General features: G+C 33.3%; 1 protein-coding gene across 3 annotated transcripts in view; it reads right to left on the reverse strand.

Moving 5' to 3' along the window:
• LOC105197967 (WD repeat-containing protein 81) overlaps window positions 1–22,504 on the reverse strand; it is a 190,097-nt gene that overhangs the window by 35,291 nt on the left and 132,302 nt on the right. For all 3 annotated transcript variants that reach the window (XM_039459434.1, XM_039459433.1, XM_039459435.1), the window contains 2 exons: window positions 9,586–10,007; window positions 9,078–9,374 (listed from right to left, as the gene is read on the reverse strand). In XM_039459434.1, the coding sequence (XP_039315368.1) occupies window positions 9,078–9,374; window positions 9,586–10,007 (719 nt within the window). The remainder of the gene's footprint in view (window positions 1–9,077; window positions 9,375–9,585; window positions 10,008–22,504) is intronic.

A 22,504-nucleotide genomic window follows, 5' to 3' on the forward strand; every position in this document is an offset into this window, starting at 1 on the left:
TACTGCGTTCTGAGCAAGCAAGCTTTAAGTTGGCACTACTAAGGTCCCGTGATCAAAGCTGGACCTTGATCGCATCAGTTTCTTTATCGCTACCAGCTTGTAAACCTCGTCAGCCAAACATGAACAGATTATTCGGAGATTCTGCTAACAATTTCTGTTACTAAAAAGGCAACAGATTTCACATAGACTCTGCAATATTTATGATGTCAGCAAACTGCTGTCAGAAAGAGGACTGCATTTAATTCCAGCAGAAATCGAGCAAATAGTGTTGACAAGACTGACAGTCTTGTCTGACAGATTGGCGGTAGAAATGAGTCATAACCTGCGCAACATAATCTGACGGCAGATTGGCAGTAGAAATCGAGATGATTGGTATTTTAACCTGGTACAATCGCTAACTTTAATGATTAATATCTCGGTCAGCGTGACAGAGCGATAAATTTTGCTGCTAAATTCGTTAGTTTCATGTAAAAACGCGTCAAATGAGCCTAATTTCATCAAAATCAGTGAGGAAGACCGTCTCTTTCATAATTACCAAAGAAAGTGATTGATCCATTTTCTTATGCATTTGCTTAATTATTGGATCAATTAATTTCTTTATGCATATGTTTATGCGATTATGCAAGATTGTCTGGATAGGCCCTTAATTGTCAAAAATGCGTTTGGTGCAATGTGCTAGTGACAACTGTCTTATGGTCCACACTCTATTTATTTTAGGGAAATAACTTTTATTTTTTAATAACATTTAATTTATTTGGCGTTAGTAGCGTAAATACAAAAATAAACATTTACACATAAAAATATATATTATACAAAAAAAACAAATAAACATAAAATTAAGAAATTTAAATCTCGCAAAAGAAACAGAAGATAACGTCTTTCGCAAAATAAAATAATTTCGCAAATAAAAACCTATTGCAGAGTTTTTATCTTTTATTTCAAAAAGACATTGCTGTTACAAAAAATTGATAAATTGTAACACTTTTCTGTAATATTAACTTGGACAGTTACTATTACAAAAAAGTATGGCTAGCAAAAATAGTAAAAAAAAATTGGAATTGGAAATAAGATCAAAACATGAAGAAACATTACTGACGTAAAAAAAACTTTTCAAAACTCAATTTTGCAACCAATTGCAAATAAATTATTAAAAATATTTAATAAATAAATTATTAAAAATTTACTCTAAAAGAGAACTGATTACGCCAATCAATTCTACGGAAAAAATTACTTAAGAAACGTTGCAAAAATTAATTTTGCAACTAATTTGATAATAATAATTAGAAAAGCGTTATATATGTTTCTTAAGTCATTTTTCCCATAGAATAGATTGGAGTAATCAGTTTTCCTCTGCAGTCAATTTTTAGCAATTTGTTTACAATAATTAGTTGCAAAATTTATTTTTGCAAGCGTGCTTTTTACGTCAATAATGTTTTTTCATATTCCGCTACTATTTCCAATTGTTGTTTATTGACTATATTAGTCTGGCCATGAATAGGAACAGGTTTTAATTATTTATATAGTTTATACAGTTTACTTTAAAAATATTTAAGGCTAAATAATCAAAGGGCTAGTGAGAATGTTCGCGCGATAAGTCAACACGTAAGTTTCTTCCTGTTCAAAGCAGATTTAATTCAAATATATTGGGTATACAACTTAGTTCGGTCCGTTTTCAAAATGGCTCTAGGTGCTATAAATGGTTGACGGCCACAGCTGATTTTTTATGTATCGTGAAATGTCAACATCTGTCAACCAAATATTGTTTACAAGCCTTTGAGTTTTGCACAACAAGTTTAATTTTTACTGCATTGAAAATGTCGAGTTTCGTTCCAAATAAGCACCATTTTCGGGAAGTTTTAATTTTCTGTTTCAATTGAAAGAAAAGTGCAGCTGATGCGCATCGAATATTTGTGGACGGGTATAGTGAATCTGCACCATCGGATAAATCTTGCAGAGAATGGTTTCGACGATTTAAAAATGGTGATTTTAGTGTTGAAGACAAAGAGCGTTCGGGTCAATCAAAAAAGTTTGAAGATGAAGAATTAGAAACATGACAAGATTCGTGTCAAACGCAAGAAAAGCTCATAAAAATATTGGAAGTTACTCAACAAGCTATTTCGAAACAAATCAAAACCGCGAGATACATCCAAAAGCAAGAAAATTGGGTCGATCCGGACCCATACGAATTGAAACCGAGAGATATCGGACGACAATTTTGCATGTCCAAAATGTTGCTTGAACGGTACAAAAAGAAGTCTTTTCTGTATCAAATCATTACCAAGGACAAACAATGGATTCACTACGACAACCCGAAACGCAAAAATCGTATGTAAAGCCCGGCCAACCGGCATCAACGCCGAAGTCAAATATCCATGGTGCCAAGGTAATACTCTGTATTTGGTGAGATCAGAAGGGTGTGATCTACTATGAGCTGCTAAAACCTGGTTAAACCATTACGAGAAACTTCTACAGGCAACAATTGATCCGTTTAAAGCGAGCTATAGCCAAAAAATGTACATAATATGCGACCAGACATGAGTCCATAATCTTTCACCATGACAACGGTCAGTCTTATGTTGCTGTTCCGGTTAAAAACTATTTGGAAAATAGCGAATTGGAAGTTCTGGCTCACCCGCCTTATAGCCAGACCTTGCCCCTTCCGACTACTATTTGTTTCAATCAATGAAAAACGCTTTGACTGGAATACGCTTCACTTCAGAACAGGGTATCAAAAATTGCTCGATTCATTCTTGGCTTCAAAAGATGAACGCTTTTTCTGTGATGAAATCTAGAAATTGCCAGAAAGATAGGAAAAAGCAGTGGCTACCAATGGATAATACTTTAAATAAGGTATTAATTCATTTTATCGTTCAAATAAATGCGTTTTTCAAACAAAAAACGGACCAAATTAAGTTATACACCTAATAACTTTTTATTAACGATACCACAAGAGTACTGTTACATCCAAAAGATTCCACGATTTTCTTTTTGCTTTTTTCGTGTAAAAAAACAAAATATAAAATAAAGCGAGGAAATTGTTTTTAAGATTTTAAAACACTGAATTGTCATATCCGGAACAATCCACAATTTCTTTTATAAAAACGCCACCCCTTGGTTATTATAAGAAAAAATTGAACATTATCCCTAAAAGATATAATGCCCAAATATCACATCCGGAGCAATAAGTCCGTTAACAGAAGCAAAAAAAGGAGAAATCGTGCAATGACGAAATTACGAGCAATATTTACCCATTCTAACAATGATCCATAAAAACGAATAAAGCCAGGACTTAAAAAGAAGAAAAACCTAAATGATATTTAAGTCTGGCGACAATAAAAGATAAGATTGAATTGCAACGCCGGACAGAAACTATAAAACTATAAATAAACTACAAAAAAAAGTAAATGGTAGTTTACCTAAAGACGAATTTATTGAAGCATTGACGATGGTCTTGAACTCGACCTATTTTTCTTTTAATGATCTTATTTGTAAACAGAATTTTGGGACACCCATGAATTCTCCCCTCTCGCCAATTATTGCGGATTTAGTCATGCATAATTTAGAAGAACGGGCCCTGGAGAAGGTGTACCCCCTTTTTACGTAAGATATGTCGATAACATAGCTATGTCCATACTACGACATTCTGAGGATTTTGTCTTAAACATTTTTTCAACTCTTTCCACCCTAGGTTACAATTTACATTGGAAATGGGTAGTGACACACTTAATTTTTTCAATGTAACCTTGATAAAAAGACACACACACATAGAGTTCAATTGGTATCACAAACCCACATTCTCTGGAAGTTACCTTAACTTTTTATCGCAATACCCTCTCTCACAAAAAATAGGTACAATTATGGGCATGGTGGACAGGGCAATTTTATTGTCATAGCCGGGTTTTCAACGTGAAAATTTGAGATTGATTATCGAAGTCCTGGATAATAACTATCCTTTGAACTTAATCTTCAATACTATCAACACAAAACTGGATTTCTTGTTTAATAGATATAAACGAGATGCAACGTGTTCTATCACTGAAACATTGATTGACGGTACGAAAAATAATAGATGGTTTATCATCCCGTACATTCACTCCATATCGCATAAATTTAAAAATATCAGTAAAGATCTCAATTCCAGAATCTCGTTTTTCAGTTTCAATAAACTGAGTACAATAATTAAAGCACACAAGGACAAGCTCCCTGACTTATCTCAAAAAAACGTGGTTTACAAAATTTCATGCAAAAATTGTGACGTTTCGTATGTGAGACAAACACGTAGACAAATAAAAACGAGAATTTCCGAACACAAAAACCACATACTATAAGATGGAATACAAACACCGATTCGGTTATTATGGAACACAGGTTAAACAGCAACTACGACTTTGATTGGAATAATATTGGATAAAGAACCTTTCTGGGAGAAGCGCCTGATTTCTGAAATGCTACATATAAAATGCCAAAACAACGGGCTAAATAGACAAGCGGACACTAAATATTTACACCATGCCTATACTTGTATCCTCGATAGATTATAACGGTCCGATTTATTATTTGTGTATTTATTTTCAAATGTTCGATCTCATTGCCGACACTGCTTACGAACGGAGAGCAGTATCGCCTTGACGGTGACACAGGCGAGATGTGTTATCTGTACGCTGTTACATAATTGTCATTTCATCTTATAATGTTATTTGTATATTTATTCTTGTGCGTTTAATATGTACGAGGTGTGTTCAAAAAATTTTCGTTTTTTGAAAAAAATATTTATTTATTCGTCTACATTAATGTTGTCGCCTTCAAAATAGTCACCATTAGATATTATGCACTTATGCCAGCGCTTCTTCCAATCCCCGAAACACTTCTCAAACTCGATCTTTGGGATAGCCTTTAGCTCTTTCAGCGATGCGCTTTTTCGTCTCCACTGGGACGATTGAGCCTTAGTTTCGACGTCATATCCGTAAACCCATGTTTCGTCACCTGTTATAACACGTTTCAGTAATTGTGCATCGTCGTTGACTTTATTTAATGACTCCTGAGCAACTTCCATTCGCCGCTGTTTTTGTTCAAAATTCAACAACTTTGGAACAAATTTTGCTGCCACGCGTTTCATACCCAAAACATTCGAAAAAATGTCATGGCATGAGCCAATTGATATGCCAACATCATCAGCGACTTCTCTGATTGTGATTCGGCGATTGTTCATAACCATTTCTTTCACTTTTTCGACGTTTTCATCGGTTCTTGATGTGCTGGGGCGTCCTTGGCGTTCGTCATCTTCAACGTCTTCACGGCCATCTTGGAAACGATTATACCACTCGTAAACTCTTGTTTTACTCATAGCAGACTCACCATAGGCCTTTGTTAACATTTCACACACTTTGTTACACTTTATGTTATTTTTTACGCAAAATTTGATACAAATTCTTTGATCCATTTTTTTTCAGAAACGAAAATCGCCGAGCTCATAAAAACACGTGTAACCTTAGCGGCTGCCACAGACAAAGTAAACAATGAATACAGCTCAACATGTCAGCATACTTCAGGGGCATGTATACCAATATAAACAAAAAAAAAATTTGACTGTCGGACTCTCCAAACCCACGAAATTTAAAAATTCCCGTTACTTTTTGAACACATCTCGTATCTGCTCCTTGCTTTACATGGTAAGTTTTTATAAGTTTTATTTAACATCTTAACTTATTAGTCATGGTAGTGTTACATATTATTTGTTGGTCACGCTTTAGAATTTCAATTTCACTCGAATGATCACCCGATTGTGACTCATTAAGATCTAAGACCACACCATGTGAAGAGGAGGTTTTCTGACTTTGATTTTATTGCTAAAGAAGACTTGAAACAAGGTCGAAACGTCTTGAATCCATTTGGAATAAACTCAAAAAATATACGCACCAACATCAGCGTCTTAACTCTCATTACCCCTCTCTCAATTCTAAAAACTATAAATCGAAATTTACCTAACCCTGGCTTTGCTTGTTTGATCGCATGTTTCATCACAAACCAAAAGATGATTTATGTGAAAACCGAGTCACAAACAAACGGACGCAGCGATATAAAAAATCAGAATTGAACCTTCCGGGAAGAAAAATCGTAGATAGCAAATCCCTTAAGCGATTGGGTGACGCAACTGCTCGCCCTTCTTAAAGTTAAGAAAAATCAGGAGAAGATGGAAAACTAGCCAACAAAATCATCCAAAAGAATGATTGGTAGAGAGCGTTTGTGAAATATTCAACGAACAAGCCCGAAAGCTTTAACAACAAATAAGCTACAAGAAAAGAGAGAAATCTAAAAAATCTTTACCCAACCAATCTTTACCCCCCACGCCCTTTCTTAAACCCTATAAAATGTAGAACTTTCTGATGCTCCGGTATCATTATCATTATTTTTCAAGATTCAAGATCCAAGATTCTTATTCTTAGTTTCAATCTAGAGTCGAAGCTGTGTGCGTTATTTTAAAATTGTTTTGAACTTAGAATCTGTGCGCAAGACGCAGACCGTCTAGTTTCAAGATTGTTCTCCATCAGCAACCTCCAAAGATCAGAAAACGTCATTTCTCTGCTAACATAACTAAGTTTTTCACTCTTTTTTCCAGTTATTGTTCAATTTTCCATTCAACTCGCCAGGAATCAATCACTAATAATCACAGCCGTTCATGTTCCAACTCCTCGCTCCCAATATTATTATTATTATTATTATTATTATTATTGGTATCAAAATTTTCTCTTCGGATTAATACAGCAATTCCCATTTAAAACAATTCCCGATTTTCTCTCTAAATATTTCTTAAATCCCTGTGCAAATATAAATGTTTTGTTTCTATGCTTAAATCTTAAGTTTTAATTTGATTTAATAGTTAAACTCCGTAAATATGAATCTCAACGCATAATTATGAATTCATTAAGGAACAATTTAATTTCATCTCCTCCTCATATACGGACTTACTATACTATTAAAATTCAGCTTTACTAATTAACTACTTTGTAATAATTTCAAAAATAATAATGTTATAGTTTAATTTCTCTTTTATTCAGATATAGCGTATTTCCTATTGATAATAAATAACGTATGCTACTTTTAACTTTTCAAATAATCATTAATTAATTTCTTTTTTTTATCTTTATAATTATGTACTCTAATTTTAACTTTTCTAACGATTACTTAATTATAACAAACAATAATTGTCTACGTTACGCTAATCTTATCAATTAATCTCTTATAATAGCAATGTACGCGAGTTTTGAATATCAAAATATATAGTTAAATTTTAGTCTTAAAAGGGCTTTAATTTAGTTAACCCCTCTTGTCACCTTTCCTCCTAACTAAAAGATCACGCTAAGTCCGATCCCGAGTTAAAGAAATCTAACTCTCTGACTCAAATCAGGACCAACGATCGCACGACTTTCAAAAAGACGTTAAAGCATGTTTTCATACGCTAATCCTTATTTCAAAGTCCCTAAGTGCATTCGCCCTCGTGCCTTACGCCCAATCAGTACGACCACAAGTTAAAGCATTTGTTGCGACCTTTCTTGCCTTGCCCGTACTACAGGTAGCCTACCCTTTCTACCTTTCTTTTAAGGCTAGACGTAACAGTACGATTTGTTCAGTGTTAGCATATTAGGTTATTGTCTCTTAGGTTCGAATCCAGCCAGCGCCAATGCGTATTCAAAAATTGTAAAATAATGCGTAATTGTAATTAGTAAAATAGAATATATGCAAATTAGATTAACATATAATAAAAATAAGAATAAAATTTGCCAAAAAACTGAAAAAAAATTTATAATAAGTGTTTTTTGTGTACACATTTACAGACAGAAACAGATAGAATTCGCAGTTGTCTATCCGTTTTTACAGACAGAAACCAATAAATTGCGAAACACACTCTATCGATTTCTGTCTGTAATTACGGATTAAGAAACGCATAGTAAAGCAGACAGATACGGATAGAATACGTTTTCCGTTTTTATCTGTAATTTTTACCAGGAGAGTGACGTCACAATTTAAGAATATGCAATATAACATGGTTTGCTTAATTTCTACTGCCAGCGTAACGTCAAATTCTGTTAGCATGGGGTGCTCGATTTGTGATGTCAATTTGCCGTCAGATTATATTACGCAAGTTATGCTTGAATTGTGCCGCCAATCTGACGTCACGTCCTCTCAGCACGGGGTGCTCGATTTGTGCTAACAATCTGTCGTCAGATTGTGTTGTACAGGTCTTGCTCTAATTCTGTCGCCTATTTGGCGACATGTGCTGGCAGCACGGCGTGCTCGCCTGGTGCTGTCAATTTTACTGACATAGGATATCAACAGGATCTGTCAACAGAACGTAAGCAGAATTTGAAATCAGTTGAGTTCAATCTGCTAACACGTCTTGATCGAATCTGTCAGCCTGCCGACACAGTGCTAACATTTTGTTGACTGGGAATATGGCTGCTACGCTAAAAATTTGCACCAAGGAGAAACAGAGAGCTGTGATACGATTTCTTCAGTCGGAAGGAGTAAAAAGTGCTGAAATTTATTGGAGGCTTTCAACACAATGCGGGGACAGTGCTTTACCACGCAGAAGTGTACCTGCATGGATTGAAAAGTTTAAAAGTGGACGCACAAGTGTGACACACGAAGAGGGAGCAAGACGCCCATCAACTTCCACCACTGACAAAAAAGTTCAGCAAGGTCAAAAATTGATATTAGCAAACCGGCATATTGTTTTAAAAGCCTCCAATAAATTTCAGCACTTTTCACTCCTTCCAACTAAAGAAATCGTATTACAGCTTTCTGTTCCTCCTCAGTGCAAATTTTTAGCGGAGCAGTCATATTTACACGCTCGTAACGGTAAACAAACAACAAACTGACCCGATCAAGGTCCAGCTTTGATTATAAGACCCCAGTAGTGCTAACTTAAAGCTTGCCGGAACGCAGTGTGACAAACTTAAAAATGTGTTCTAGCAAAAGTTCGGATAATTTTTGACTCACCCTCGTACAATAAAATATTTACACAATACTTTTGCAATCTTTCTGTGCTAAATAAGTGCAAATTATTACTTTTTCCTTACTTCAAATTCACAGTTCTATGTGTGCACGTATCGACTGAGCCCTGCACATAATCCTTATATCCACCCACTGCTTCCACCAAAGGGTTTATAAAATTGTCCAAGAATCTATGTAGCCTCAATCTTACTATTAGTTTCAGCAAAAACGTTCTGTGATATAATCGAGTAGTTCGAAACTTTGCGAGAGTTCCAGCAGGTATTATATCGACATACAATGTAGTATCCATAATAGAACCATTTTCGTACAGTTTCATAATAGGTAAAAGGAATGTGTCAGCTGTATCCTTTGGCCCCAATGTTCTGCGACAGAAAATAACTTGTATAGCATAAAATATTAATAAAATATTCCAGCAATGTTACAGCAACATTTCTGTAACGTTATTGTTTGCTGAAATGTTGCAACATTACTACATATATTTTATAACATTCCATGTTATATGATACAATATTCCGAGGAAAAAAAAAATGTAACATTTTTTGTCAAAAAGATAGAAAATTGCAATGTACTTACTTTGCAATAGGATCAAAAAGATGCCACACTGCCAAAACTGCGGTATAAGGTTCCTCCATGATTTGTACTACGTGAGGCACTATCAATTGCAAAGTAGCCTCTCTCATACCATCAGCATAAGATAATAGTCGTTCTAATTCTCTAGCGATCGCTTTTACTTTGCACTCGCTAATTTTGCATAAATACTTAGTTTTTGTTTTTACCGTAAAATCTACATCGTCATCGATCTTCATAATAGAATTTAATTCTCGTACCAGACCATTATACTCTTGCAACATTTCCACAATATTATATAAGTATTGACAATATTTGGAAAACGGAAATAGACTGCCAGATAAAATTGGTTGAAGAAATTGATGGGCGGATGGTGGTGGAAGGCCCATATATGTTATTGTTGGATAACGAAAAAGATTTTCATTTATCTAAACATAAAATTTGTCACATATATTTTAATAAATTCTACAATATGTATCTTAATATATAACATATAAGATTTTTCAGAGTTATAAATAAAGGAGAAAAGGGTATAACGACAACTATGGACATTATGGCTACTCCCATTATTTCCGTTATTAGGTGACGAATTCTAATAATTGTTTATGGAATTATTCAATTAGTAGCCCGTCATTTTTTAGTGGCTAATATACTAATGCGTAATAGCTAACAATTGCTATAAGGCATTTTTACTTTTAAGCACTTCTGAACTTTTTCAAGGTACATTTTAGCACCTAATTATACATAATTCCTCATTGTTTTTAAACTTGAGCGTATTATTACACTCGTATGTACATTGGAGTGTTTTCTTAACTTTATATTATTTAACTTTTTAGAGAATAAAACATAGAAAATGCGAATCAAACGCGATAGTTGGTGCGTCAATAATAATAGTACATGTATTTCGCTATTAGTACATAAATATTATGTATACAAATATCGGACACGTTTCGACTTCCCTTAAAGTCATATTTCAGTAATTCCATTAAAATGACCGTTGTGTGACGTAGTGGTCGCGTTGAATAAAAGAAACAAACATTTCAAGCCCGGCATACGTTATCTCCGATTCGAGGGCGAGAAATTGACACGCCGTGTAGTCGCTTTTTCGTGTATAAAAATTCAAAGCAAATTTTTCACATTATGGTCCATCAATGTTGAAAAAGACTAATGAGAGTCAGCGCTGTTGACAATGCGTACAAAGATTACAATTTACAATAACTTTGTTTATTCTATACAAATTTGCAATACAAATTTGAACGTTTCGACTCTCTTTGGAGTCATTTTCAATATAAAACAAATTTCAACTAACATAATATAATAGTAATAATTAATTGTCTGGCCATCGTTGATCCAATATTCGACTAAGTCATATAATTTTGTAACAAAATAATGTGTTTTTTTAAACTAAATCAAATTTTTTAAAATTATTTTTAGGCTAGCTATATCATCATCACTTTATTCTTCCGCCGATTATGCAGTTATATTTTTATAAATCACGTCTTAAGTAATAAATATTTCATTACTATAGAATCTGTTAAACAATATTTTGACAAATATAATCGTTCTAGTTTCAAAATAAAATATTAATTATAAACAAAGTTATTTAATAAAATAAAAATAGGTGCCATATTACCCTCTTCTCCTTTAAACATTTTACTGACTAATAGAACTCACAGAAATAAATAAAGAATATTGATTCCTTTATAGTGTATGTAGTATACGTGCACAGAAAAAAGATGTATCACCATTGTGTACGTAGTATAGTATGCATATTTAAAATAAAACCGATTATCCTTTTGTCATTTGTATGAAACAAGACATCCTTTGATTTTAGAGATTTCTAAATATAAATATATCAGAATTTCAAAATTTAAAATGACGGATCTAATTTGGAAAAATAGCAAAATTTGAAAAAATAATTAGATTTTATAAAAATAAATACTCTTGTTACTGAATCAAAAGCGGGTTTTTAAGTAGTAAATTTAAAAGTGAACCTTACTTAGTGCTGGACCTTATTTGGCTCAAATACCTAACATATCAGAATTTTGTTATTCTAAATGATCAAATTTTGCTGAAAAGACTTTACTGAAAAGGTTTTATTTGATGTATTTTATACATAATTTTAGCTTGTTACATCAAACAACCTATATAATATTGTTATCACAAATTATTTTGAATTGATATTTCACCCTACTGTATTTTAGGGTGGATCCGGATCCAGGATATGGGACCGATTGGACACCACCACTCACAGCGGCTGATGCCTAGAGTTTTTCCGTTGGTTGGGATAGATAAGTCAAGATGATTGGTTTGGTGTCCAATTGAGCTGTGTTCAAACGGATGTCACCCTGTATTTTAACTTTTGATATTCTAACATAAGATTTTGATTCAATGAGCTTGGATTCCCTAAGATGTCAATTTTGATCTTTTTTCAATTTAACCTTTAAACACATCATAGGGTCTGGAAAACCCTCCTGAAAAAAAACTTCCGTAACATTTTATTTTAATTAACCAATGAAGTTGATCAACCACAGCAAAAGTTAACACATTCAAACACAGTCTCAAACTCTCCTTCTGGGTATGGATTATGTAACTTTTTCCCTAGGGCGAAAAGGTAAAAATGAAAAATTTCGCCTTTAACTTCAATAGCAAAAAATTTCACTTTTCACTTTTCCGCCCTAAAGAAAAAGTTACATGATCGCTGCCATGAGTAAAGTCGAAAAGTGTCGAGTTTGTAAATGGAAAGCAAAGTGTGTCGCTTTATGTTAAAAGTGTCGTCTGTGTTCTCTAAAAAAAAGCAGCCTTTGTCATCCGCCATTTAATGGGTTACCTTACTTCAGCCAATCAAAAGTAAATGGGTAATAACCAGACTCTGCTTTTCTAGGGATTTCTAATTATAACTAGGGACAAGTGTATTATTAGCAGATAAACTTTTTGTCATTTCATGTATGTATAACAATTTTCCTTTTTCATTATATCGTTACTTTTGTATTCATGTGTGCCTGATCAAATGTAAGTATTACTTTTGCACGTACTTGGCCCTTTTATTCAACGCGCATAATCCTGAGGTCATTCAGCGTTTCTCGTCAACAACCACGCTGATAAATGTCTTTATATTACCGCCTAACAGGTTATGAGTCCAATAAACTTTTTTTTAAAATGGCCGACAGTTTGTGAATTTTTTTCGCGAAACGGTTCAAACTGGTAGACATGGAAGCAGTTGATGCAGATGCTTCTGAAAAGAGAGGATCTGTAAGATATTCTCGAAAAACCAAAGCCAGAGAAAACGGATCCGATGTACGAGAGAAACAAGATAGATCGCAAAGCGCGTCCTACTATGGGTTTGTTTTTCGAAACAAATCAGTTAAAATGACAACTGCAAAAAATACGTGGTCGGCGCTCAAAGCTTATCATGAGCGGTGTCTAAGAGGTACTGCTATTAAAGAAAATGTCCCGGATGGACTTGGCAAAGGCGGAAGTTTAGACAAGCACATAATGGATATGAAAGAAATCTTCGACCAGCTTGGCGACGCAAGGCAAGATTTGGATGAGCCATTCAAGATAACTATGATTCTGGCAAGCCTGCCGGATACATACAAAAGTCTCACTCAAGCACTAGAAAGTTTACCAAAAGAGGATTTAATACTGGTCTTGTTAAGTCAAAACTCTTAGATCAACATTTAAAACGTGTTGCAAATTATGTATCAAATACAGAGAAAATAAAATCTGAAGTGAGAAACAGTAAGCTAGAAAAGACCTGTTTTTTTCGTAAGAAGGCAAAGCACTTTCATAAAGATGCCAAAAGTTTTTGACTTTAACCTATAAAACACGTAAACACATTTTCTGAAAGACTTTTTCAACTTTGAGAAATTAACTTTAGTTCCAATTAATGTTTTTCAACAATCTTTTTTTTGAATAAAAGTTCAGAATTTTAGAAATGTGACTGTACAATCAACATTGCCGAAAAATAATTTATTGTAAAGTTATATAAAAGAAACTATTGAACAAAAATAAAAATTGTTCAAAAATTCACTTTTCTTATAAAAAATTATATCTTCGTAACAAAAAAACTCAAAAATTTTAAAATACGTTTTAAAGCTAAAAAGTCATACTATCAAAAAAATCTAAAGTTACAAAGTATATGCAAATGGCATAGGCAAACAAACCTGTTCAAACGTGTTTTGTCCGGTTTTTTTTCCGGTTTACATAAGATTACTCACAAAAAAGTTACACTCACACATAATGATGATCTCACAGACTCCAACAAAATTTTGCTGCCGTGTCTTACAAATTCTAGTTAACCAATAAAGTTGAACAACCATATCAATTGAAAGAGGAGATTCCAATCTTGTTTCATCCCCTGGTCCAAACTTCTTATCTTATTCCGTTTTCACACAGCAAGCATTCCGAAACATCATAGGAGGAAGTTTAAAACTTCAAACGCACTGTGGGTCTCCTTGACCCCTTAATGCGTTAAAGGATTGAATAAAAAAAGAAAAATCCAGTAATAAACAGAACAATCAAACAAAAAAAAGGGCAAAACATGCTCAAGATTTAAATAAGACTGTGTTTCTTAACTGGGAGAACACATGATGTTTGGATTATTGACAGCGGCGCAATGTGTCACATGACAAACAATAAAAGTTTCTTCTCTGTGTTCACTGTAAGCACAAGGTCTGACGTAACTGTGGCGGACGAAAAACAAAAGTTGTGGGTTTTGGCGGAGAAATGATCGTCGGGATAAATGGTGATGATAAACCTGTAAATATAACTTTGAAAAGTGTACTTTACGTCCTGGAATTTGAGGGAGGACTTCTGTGAGCCGGATTGTAAATAAAGAATACGATGTGAAGTTTAGCGAAGTTAATTATAAAATTCTGAAAAGTGTTGGAAATGTAATGGCTGTAAACAAAAAAGTCGGAAATTTATATCGACTGAAAACAGCGAACCAAACATTAAAGGCCAACATCATAAAAAATGTCAACATACCTGGCATTGGAGGCTTGAATATCGAAATCCGGAGACTGTAAAGACAATAACGGCAAAGAATCTGGCAAATAAATTTAATGTTACGGATTGTGGAGCACGTAACGTCTATAAATATTGTATTAAAAGAAAACTTGCCCATAAACCTTTTTCAAAGACGGCAGGTAAAAAAATAAAACAGTCATTGGAATTAGTTCATACAAATCTCTGTGAACCTATATCAAGAACAATGCCTGAAGGTAATAAATATTTCATGATTGATGATTATAATCATTATACCGTAATTCATTTGTTAAAAGCAAAATCGGAAACAACAAGTAAAATACGCATTGCCTTCAATGAACGAAAAATCTGTCTGGACGAAAGGTCGCCACTGTTCGATCGGATGATGGAAAAGAATATGTCGGCAAGGAATTACAACAGTTTTACGAATCCGAAGAAATAAAGACTCAGTTTATAACTTCTTATTCGCTTCAACAAAACAGCGTAACTGAATAAAAAAATAAGAGTCTGACAGAAATGGCAAATTGCACGCTGATTGATGCTCTCCTTAAGTACTGTGACGAGGTTGTAGAGTATCTTCCAAATAGATTATCTTCCTGTGGAGCGCACACCATATGAATTATGAATAAACATAAAATTGTATTTTGAAGGGATGCATGTGTTTGGATATGAAGCGTACGTACATGTTCCAAATATAAAGCAGTTAAAAATAGAAACAAAAGCGCGGAAGCTACTATTTGTTGATTATTAGAATGAGCATAAAGGATATCGTTTTCTGGATCGCGACATGACAGAATAATTATAAGTCGCGATGCTCGATTCCTCGAATTAGAAAATAGATCAGAATAGTTAGCAAAATTAGAGAGTTCGTCTGAACAAAAAACAAAATAAAACTACTAGAGATAAAACTGACGAAACAAAAAGACTCAGAAGAAACTCCTTTACAAGATGCAAGTCAGAATCAGATAACTTTCAGATAATTTTCTGCGATTTCAATATTTTATCTGTGGGTAATCCAGAAATGTTGCAACCAGAATTAAATAGGTGGAATCGTCGAACTAAAGAAATATTATCTAAATGTTACACAAATTTCGTGGTTGATGTAATGGAACACACTGAGAAAGAGTCAGTTGACTACAGAGGTGGCCATGAATGTGTCGGAATGACGTGCAGCTATGAAGAACGAGTTGTTTCACACAAAGAAAATAAAACGTGAGATGTTGTTCCTCTACCTGCTAAGAAGGAGTCTATAGGATCGAAATAGGTTTTCAAATTAAAACAGAATGAGAGCGGCAAGATAGTAAAATATAAGGCTTAGATTGTGGCTCAGGGCTATAATCAACCGTACGGGATCAATTATGGAAAAGTATTTGCTTCGGTTACTAGAAAAACGACCTTATGAGCATTGTTAGCTATGGCAAGCAAAAAAATATGATACTCAAGCATCTGGACGTCAAGGCCGCTTACCTTAATGGAACAGTTGAGAAGAAGCTGCACATGCGACAACCATTTTTTTTGTAAGAAGAGGAATATGTATGAAGAGAAGCATCTATGGTTTGAAACAATCAACCAGATGTTAAAACCAAACACTACATACTATTCTTTTAGACCTCATGTTCAAGCAATGCAACTCGGATCCTTGTCCATATGTAACGTATAATCAAAAAATAATCTTTCTATTAGTATACGTCGATGATATGTAAATTGGCTATACAAAAGAATCCGATATCGATGATATTTATAGAGATTTAAAGAAACATTTTAAAGTAACTTGTTTCGGTCTTATAAAATATTTTCTAGAACATAAAATTCGGTTCGAAAAAGGTCATACTATACATCTAATTATATTGAGAATATTGTTGACAGATTCGGGATGAACGTTGCCAATCCTTCAAAAATTCCAATGAATCCTGGTTACATCACAAACGGAGAGTTATTTTAGGATGTAACATTGTATCGTAGTTTGGTGGGAGCTTTATTTTATGTTGCTATCAATACTCGACCAAACGTAGCTATGAGTGTTGGGTTACTAAGAAGAAAAGTTAGCTCGCCTTCTAAAGCAGACTGGATAGCAGAAAAATAAATTCTTCTATATTTAAAGGGAACAAAGAATCTAAAACCATGTTTTGTAACTGGAGACGGATGGAAATTAACAGGAACAATCTTTGATTCAGATTCGGAAGGAGATTAAGATAATGAACGTTTCACTACTGGATATATTTTCTTCTACAAAGGAGAACCAATTGCCTGGATGAACAAAAGATAGATATGTATATCTTTGTCATCAATAGAAGCAGGTTATAATGCCCTTGCTGCATATCAAAAAACTATTTAGTTACAACGATTACAACAGACTTGGAGCAACTGATTGATGGGCCAACGATCATTAATGAGGATAATCAGGATTGTCTAAAATTTATCAAGTTTGAACGCAAGCCAGTGCTCAAGTGAAACATATTGACACTAAGGAGCATTTTATCCAAGAACTTTGCAACCAAAATCAGACAAAATTCTCATACTGTCTAACGACGGAAATGCTAACTGATGGATTAGCAAAAACCTTGGAAACTTCAAATATTATTCGTTAATTGGATCGAGTTATCTTAGAATAGGATAACGGTCATTAAGGAAGAATGAGTCTAGAATTGGAAAATTTAGCGTTTCGAGTGGTTTCTTACATTTTTTACGTATAAAACATGTATGAAACGAATAGAATAGATTGTACACAAATCTTTAAAAACCCATCGTATAATATTCAATACAATAAACATAATTAGTTTTGCGCTTTTGCGTAATATACGATACTCACAATACTGGAAAGCGTTATTTGTCTTTTTTTAGTATTTGAGAAATAACAAAATAAAATAAAGTCTGTTTGCTGGCAATTTTTGCACTAACACTGATAGCAAATATTTTAAAATAATTTTTAATACTTAGGAAAAATTAAATCAATTTTTATAATTATTTATTAATTGCTACAAAAAATTAAATTTTCAATTAAAATAAGTAATAAAAATTTGTATTTGTCTTGAAATAAATCATAGACATAAATTAATTAAATGTTTAATTAATAAAATAAATCTATTAAAATAAATTATATATAATTGTGATTAATTTAATTAATTGATTGAAGATGATCAACTATTGCTGATTAAAACATTTATCGATAACTATTAGTTTTAATCACAGCATTAATTAAACTTATTACTATTTTTTACTTTATTTATCAATTACCATTTAAATATCTTTTGGATATGACAAACACATATTTTAAATTCATAATAATAAAAATTCGTACAAAGCATAAATATAATTTTTAAATATGAGTATAACAATTACGGTTATTTTTTTAATTAATGATGATTGATTTATTTATTGCAATAATTGATTAAATAAATCATAACTCTTTATATACACACATACGCGCACACGTAGACGCACACATGTTAGGGTCAGTTAAATGAAAACGAGACAGATTGTATAATAAGCATGGCGCGGACATTGGCAACCCTTTCTATGTGTTTATGAACGTGACATCTATTGGGAATTAAAGGAGAACAACGCGAATGGTCATCGTTATGTCATTTATTTGTTAGACATGCTCAAAGTTAGGTCAACACGTTATGTGTGCGTCCGACATCACTATGGAGGTCGGGAAAGAAGAACAGCGAGATGTAGTGCGGTTTTCGACTGCGAAAAGAGTGACAGGAAGTGCAATTCATGCCCAAATGTTTGCTGTGTAATTTGAACAAATCGTTTATTCCACGCAAACACACGCACACGTGACATACTGTGTTCGCCATACACAGCAGATATTTAGGCATAAATTGTACTTCCTGACATACCTGACGCAATCGAAAACCGCACTACACCTCGCTGTTCTTCTTTCTCCATAGTAATGTCAAACGCACACACAACGCGTCGATCTCACTTCGAGCACGTCTAACAAACAAATAATACAGCGGTGAATATTCGCGCCGTTTTCTTCTAATTCTCAATAGAGGTCACGTCCATGATGTAAGAAACAAGGTGAAACAAAGCTCATCGTCGGCGGCTCGATGCGCAGTAAGAGGCGTGGCTCGATGTGGTAAGCCAATGAAATTTGGGTCCAAATATATCCGCGCAATTTGAATACGAAACAATCATATGTAGTCACACGTACTTAAAATGTAGATGTTATTAAAAAAAATAAATATAAAAATGTAAAAATACTTGACATTTATTATCTTTAATACAAATTACTGTTGCAATAAACACTGTTGTTATAAACATGAAATACAACAATTTAGCCATACACATAAGCTCATTCTTAGCTCATTCTTTAGCCATACACATAAGCTCTAACTTTCCAAATTTCTTCTAATCCAAGTTTAAAAAATTTAAAATAACAATTATCACAATTTTCATTAATGTACAAAGTCTCAACTTTACCTTCACCTTCTTCTTTTTTTAAGTAGCTTTGAATTTCTCTGATTCACCGATTATCTCCGATTCACGTATAAATACAAGTATAAATACGCCCCAAGACCGTAGCCATATTGAATCTCAAAATTTGGACCCACTTCTGATTGGTCTAGAGTATGGTCTACTGCGCATCTGGTTACTTGTTTCACCTTTCTTCTTACATCATGGTCACGTCCATAAACACACAGAAAAGAGTTGCCAACGTCTGGGCCATGCTCGTTATACAGTCCGTCTCGATTTCATTTGACTGACCCTAATGTGTGTGTGTGTGTGTGTGTGTGTGTGTGTGTGTGTGCGCGCGCGCGCGCGCGCGCGCGTGTGGGAGTGTATGTGCGTGCGTGTGTGTGTGCGTGTGTTGTCATTAATTTTTTGTTAATTTAACTAAGCAGCTTAATTAAATAATTATACAAACTCGTCTGATAATTATAATGATTTTATTACTTAACTACATTAATCATGATCATATGTTTAAATTTTTAGTTATTTTAGCTAACAAAGAAATTGATTAATGCCTACTGATTTTCAAATACAAGAAAGTTTAAACATTTTCCAACGCATATGTATACAAGAAGCAAATATGTTGAAGCAAAAAATTTTTTTTAAATTTGCTTTAAACATATTTATGTTTTTAACAAATTTTCAAATCCTGCAATTGCCAACAGTTTAAATTTTAGAAAAAAAAATTTCAATTGAAATATATTCCTATTTCACAGTATAAAACTCTTTTTTTATCTATTTCTGTAAGTTTTATTTGTCTATAAAATTAAATTTTATATACAGGATGGAGGAAAAGTACCGGAACAGCAAAATAACTCAAAACTAAGCATTTTAGAAAAAAGTGTTTCAGATAAAAGTTGTAGGATTTCAAAAAATCTATTTATTAATATTATTAGTTTGACTTTAGATGGCGTCGCCAAGGTTAGATTAAAATCATATTAACTTTTTTAAATGGAATACCCTATTTTTGATTTCAGAATCTAATAGCTGTTGTCAAGACCTTTCCAAAACTTTACAAGAAAGTTTATTTTCGTTGAGTATTTTCCGAATTGTGAGGCTTAAAAGCTACAGTGTACTGTAACTTTCAAGCGTCATAACTCAGAAAGTATTTAATAAAACAAAACTTCTGATTGAAATTTATAGAGTTACAATGGTATCATACAATGTACACATAACACCAATAACACCAATTTTGCCATCCCCGTGGTGCGAGCGAAGGGGGGGGGGGGGAACAAAAAAATCTTAAATGAAATGTGGGGTCGTATGAGGAATCGTTTGAAAGGGTTTTTCGAGAGCTGTCTCGTACTTGCAATTTATGTCGAGAGTAGTCGCGGTTCGCGTAATTCAAGGAGCGGCATCCACTGTCTAATGATCCATGCTCACTTAATTGGACAACCGATAAATCAAAGCATGAATTATTCCCAAAATCTTAGCCCTGCGGTTTATCGATAGCGCACATGCTCTCAGTTCTTTGTTTTCAGATTCGTGCTTACAGTTTGGATCACGAATACGGCTGAAATTTATTTCAATATCCCCACATTGTGAAATTAATTTCACACGACCCAACATTGCATTTAAAATTTTTTCGCCCTCCCCCTTTCCCCGCCCTCAAGGGATAACAAAATGGGCGTCTGTGATGTTATGTGTAGATTGTGTAATACCATTGTAACCCTATAAATTTCAATCAAAAGTTATTTTTCATTAAGTACTTTTCGAGTTATGACGCTTGTAAGTTACAGTACACAGTAGCTTTCAATCCTCACAATTCGGAAAATACTCAACAAAAATAAACTTTCTTGTAGAATTTTAGAAAGGTCTTAACATCAGCTGTTAAATTCTGAAATCAAAAATAGGTTGTTCCATTAAAAAAATTAATGTAATTTTGATCTGACCTTGGCAACGCCATCCAAGGTCAAACTGATAATATTATTAAATAGATCGTTTAACCCTTTTATCTGGAATACTTTTTTCTAAAATGCTTAGTTTTCAAAATATTTTACTGTTCCGGTACTTTTCCCCCACTCTGTATAATAGAAAGATTTCCTACAAAAACCAGACGTGTCTATCTTACTTTAAATCTAGATTATGACGCCAAATCATTCTGTATAAGTAATGTCACATCGCGAACAATTTTGTTTCGGTAAGAATCAAACAAAAATAAGAAATACTAATATTATTAACAAGTATAATAAATATAAATAGAAATAAATAGGTAAAAATAAACTTTTTGCAACAATCAAATAAGTCCAGAGGATTTTTTTAATTTTCTTTTTTCTTTCCTAATATAAATTAATATAATGAATATTTTAAATGGTTCATCAAAATACATTAGGCAACAAAATTATTGCAACACTTATTCATACCAAAATTTTGCACAATTTAAATTATCATAACTTTGTTAAAAATTATTGTACTTGAATTTTTTTTATTTTAAAGTTTAAAGTCTCTACTTTAAGGTGCATTTGTCTAATTTTGCATTTCTGCTTTCTTCCTTCCACTGTTTCTTTAAAAGTAAAGACGTGTTTTGTTTCCAAACATTTGTATAGTTTGACGCACTCCACGGGGTAGGATGAATTTTTTTCGTAAATGTCACGACAGCCATCGTAAAAGTTTTCCTTGCAAACTAAAAAAAACCAAGTTTGTATAATTTTTTTCTAAGAGTTAAGATGTATCAAAGTCATGTATACATTTTTGTCAGTTAGCGTCAGTATTACCCGGATTTCTATTTGTCTCATTAATGAAACAATCTTTTCTAGCTGACATTATACGAAATTCAACGAAATTCGCCTGTTTCTTGATAACGAACCTAAACTTGAGAGACAGAGGATCACAGTTTTTATGGGAATCAATGTAAATCATTACATTTCACAGCGTTTCTCTAAATCGCAAAAACTGTAAACCTCAAAACTCTATATAAGCGTATACCTATTCTTTACCGTATCATTCAAAAAGCAAACGATAAAATCGTAACAATGCTTCGTTTAAACGAAATTCAATGTGCGCAAATCATGGCTCTTTTGGAAGAAGGATTGAATCAAAGTTATGTTGCAAGGAGAATAGATGCTCACCGATCTTCTATCTTTCGAGTTTGGGCTCGTTATCAAGAAACAGGCAAATTTCTTCAAATTTTGTATAACGTTAGCTAGAGAAGATCGCCTTATCAATGAGATAAATCAAAATCCAAATGATGCTGGCAGTAACTGACAAAAATGCATATATAACTTTGATACATCTTAACTCCTTGAAAAAAATCATAAAAATTTGATTTTTTTTAATTTGCAGAGAAAACTCCAAATTTTACGACAGCTATCGTGAAATTTGCAAAAAAAATTTATCCTATCCCGTGGAGTGCGTCAAACTATACAAATGTTTGAAAATAAAACACGTCTTTACTTTTAAAGAAACAGTGGAAGGAGGAAAGCAAAAATGCAAAATAGACCAAATGCACCTTAAAGTAAAAACTTTAAGCTTTAAA

Source organism: Solenopsis invicta, unplaced genomic scaffold (assembly GCF_016802725.1).
Source record: "Solenopsis invicta isolate M01_SB unplaced genomic scaffold, UNIL_Sinv_3.0 scaffold_38, whole genome shotgun sequence".
Taxonomy (NCBI): domain Eukaryota; kingdom Metazoa; phylum Arthropoda; class Insecta; order Hymenoptera; family Formicidae; genus Solenopsis; species Solenopsis invicta.